The following is a 2,991-nucleotide window of genomic DNA, read 5'->3' on the forward strand; positions in this document are numbered from 1 at the left end:
ATATATATATATATATACACGTGGGAATAGTCACCAGAGCCACCACATAGAAAATTGGTGAGAGCTGCAATTTGCAAGGAAACTGCAGTCTTCTGGCCATGATAAGAATTCATGCGAATATGTAAATGCAGAGAGCTATATCACCTTACATGGGTCTGATCTGCATGACTGGAACGAAGAAGCACAACTATACAGGACACAGCTCTCCTGTGCAAAATACCAGATTGCATCAGCAGATCTGTAGTTAATAAGGCTTAGAGAGTCGGTGGATCATGCTATTAACACTGCTTAACTTTCATTTATCATAGGAGATTAAAAAATGTGGATATTAGGTTACATCTTATAATAAAAACTATTTATATATAATTTAAACTATTTAAAATGTAAAACATCCCCTAATATTTCAGTCAAGAGAATGCTAAGAGAATATGCATATTTCAAATAAGGCTATTAGAAGTAAATCCAGAATAAACCAAAATGCATTACCATAACACATGCTATAGTACGGTACAGTATCGATACATTACAACTGGTTGGATAAATGTCTGAATGAACATACTAAATTTCATTTCGAAAAGGCACCACTTCTCAACTTATTAAACATGGATATGGATATATGCTTATGTTCATGTGTGTTGGTCCATGTGCATCTTTAAACAAGATTGTTAGGCATGAGACTGTTTAATAAAGACAGAATCACTGCTGCAAACAACTGCCACTACACACACAAACTTCCACACTTCTGCTTAGGTGTCACATAAGGGTTATGTAAGATGCTGTCTGGGGAGGGAGGCAAGGTAATTGGGACAATGACAAGCTTGTACGTAAACAGTTGTGCTGAATGTGTGCGTGGGATAGATAGATAGATAGATAGATAGATAGATAGATAGATATGGGTGGATGGATGGATGGATGGATGGACTTCACAATTAAAGAAAATTTCTACTGATTTCCAAGCAGAATATGATCGGTCTTGCTACTTATGGAGGGAGTTGTAAACTACAGATCATCCACACAAAGTCTGACCACACACAGATCATCATAATATCAATAATGAATTATGTTACTTAATTATTTGACCTGAAGTCACTTTCCGTAGTTAATAAAACTATAAAAATCATTCAAAACAGGTAACAGCAAATTTTGCTGCAGAATATCTATATGGTCCAGATTGTGAGACTAAATCACCAGAGTCTCATCTAGCTTGCTAGATAGCTGTTGTCCAAAAATGTGCCAAACAATAACCTGCTTAGTTTGCTTTCTATTGTCCCTGTGTCTCTGAAGGGATGAAACACACTAGAGAGCTGACACCGAATCAGTATCAACATCACTGCAACACAATATCTGCAGAATAACAAAGTTGTATACAATTCTGTCTTTTCCCCCTTACAAATTATTTGGTCAAAATGCCTGAAAAGTTCAGTAAGGTCGTGTATCTGAGTTTGAATGAGATCTCACTCTAAAGTGTGAAAGTACATGCTGGCTGAATTTTGAAAGCAGTAAGTGTCCTGCTTAATAGGAATGGCAAGTACTTTTTGAAAATTCAAAATGCAACATTTTAAAATCCATTATTTTTAAAAGTACAGACACAAATGCATTGATAATGACAGAGATGCAGTTACACATATAATAGCCATATTAAGTCAGGATTCAAAAACACAGGTAACATCAGACCTGGTCGTCTCCTCCTGCGCTTTTTGGAGCCGAAAAGCTTGACTCTGGAGAAGACACTGAGTCGACTGGGTTTCTCGCATGTTCCTTTGGTTTTGTTCGGACTGCTCACGCAGCGGCAGGCGTTTGATTTCTCACGCTCCCTCGCCTGCCTCTTCTGCCGAATAAGGGAGCTGGCGATCGCCGCAGCCATGGCCAGTTTGACGGTGCGACACCCAAAACTTTCAGAGGACACAATCCGTTTCCCCACCTCCTCAACGACACGATTTCTTTATTTCTTCACTGAACAGCTCACATTCAAGTCTTCATTCACAAGTCACCGCCATCGTTCGTTAATGAGAATGACAGATCGGCGGAAAGGAGTTGTAAACTAATACAGCTTTAACACAAAACGCAATTATGTAGGTGACGGTACGCGCATCTCTCCAACGCTCATTTTCTTCGGAGATAAAGTCCTCAAACGGTTCTACATTCAATTGGCTGCAGTCTTACCGCATCTGTCTCCAGATAATGTCACTATCTAGCCATTTCGACTAAAAACGGAGAAGATGTTCCTCCAGACACCGAGCACACGTTTCGCAGCATCCCACAAAGCAGTCAGTCACAGCAGCACACAGAACAGAGCCATGTGAGAGAAACACCTGTTAGCGAGCGCACGAGCGCGATTCACTCTTGGGTGCGCGCGCTTTGAGTGTGTGTGTGTGTGAGCGAGAGAGAGAGAGTTAGTTTTCAGTTAATCTTCGGAATCCCTTTGTATTGTAGATACAGACGACTACAAGTTAACTCGTGGCGGTAGTCAAATACGGAAAAGGTAAACCACTCAACGTGAAGACAAAACAGTTTGTTCGGTTTATTTGTGGTATCTGACTGCAAGTGCGGAAGGTATCTCTGCGAGTCGGTTCTTTCGAGCAGCTCATTTCAAAGAACCGGTTACAATGATTCAGAAATTCTTTTACGTCATGGCGTAATTGGGTGTTTATCGTTTACTTCTGTTTAAACGAAATGATGTATTAAATAGACATTTAGATTTAGTTAAATGTAAACATTTCCAGTAGGTTTTATTAGCATCATTTTGCAAGAGGAAACATAAATAAATAAATCTAAACTACAAATTTTCTTTACCCATCAGATCTTGGTTAAAGGGGTCATATGATGCGATTTCAAGTTTTCCTTTCTCTTTGGGGTGTTACAAGCTCTTGGTGCATAAAGAAGATCTGTAAAGTTGCAAAGACTAAAGTCTCAAATCCAAAGAGATATTCTTTATAAAAGTTAAGAGTCAGCCACGCCTACCTAAAATGGCTCGTTCTAACACGCCCCCAC

At 39.4% G+C, this 2,991-nt stretch overlaps 1 protein-coding gene across 1 annotated transcript in view; it reads right to left on the reverse strand.

Moving 5' to 3' along the window:
* LOC107744562 (fibroblast growth factor 13-like) overlaps window positions 1-2,340 on the reverse strand; it is a 30,810-nt gene extending 28,470 nt beyond the window's left edge. Inside the window, exon 1 of the mRNA XM_016558277.1 lies at window positions 1,675-2,340. Within this exon, the coding sequence (XP_016413763.1) occupies window positions 1,675-1,864 (190 nt within the window). The 5' untranslated portion in view covers window positions 1,865-2,340. The remainder of the gene's footprint in view (window positions 1-1,674) is intronic.
* Between the last annotated feature and the right edge of the window lie 651 nt (window positions 2,341-2,991).

This window comes from Sinocyclocheilus rhinocerous, unplaced genomic scaffold (genome assembly GCF_001515625.1).
Source record: "Sinocyclocheilus rhinocerous isolate Xijiao unplaced genomic scaffold, SAMN03320098_v1.1 scaffold557, whole genome shotgun sequence".
NCBI lineage: Eukaryota > Metazoa > Chordata > Actinopteri > Cypriniformes > Cyprinidae > Sinocyclocheilus > Sinocyclocheilus rhinocerous.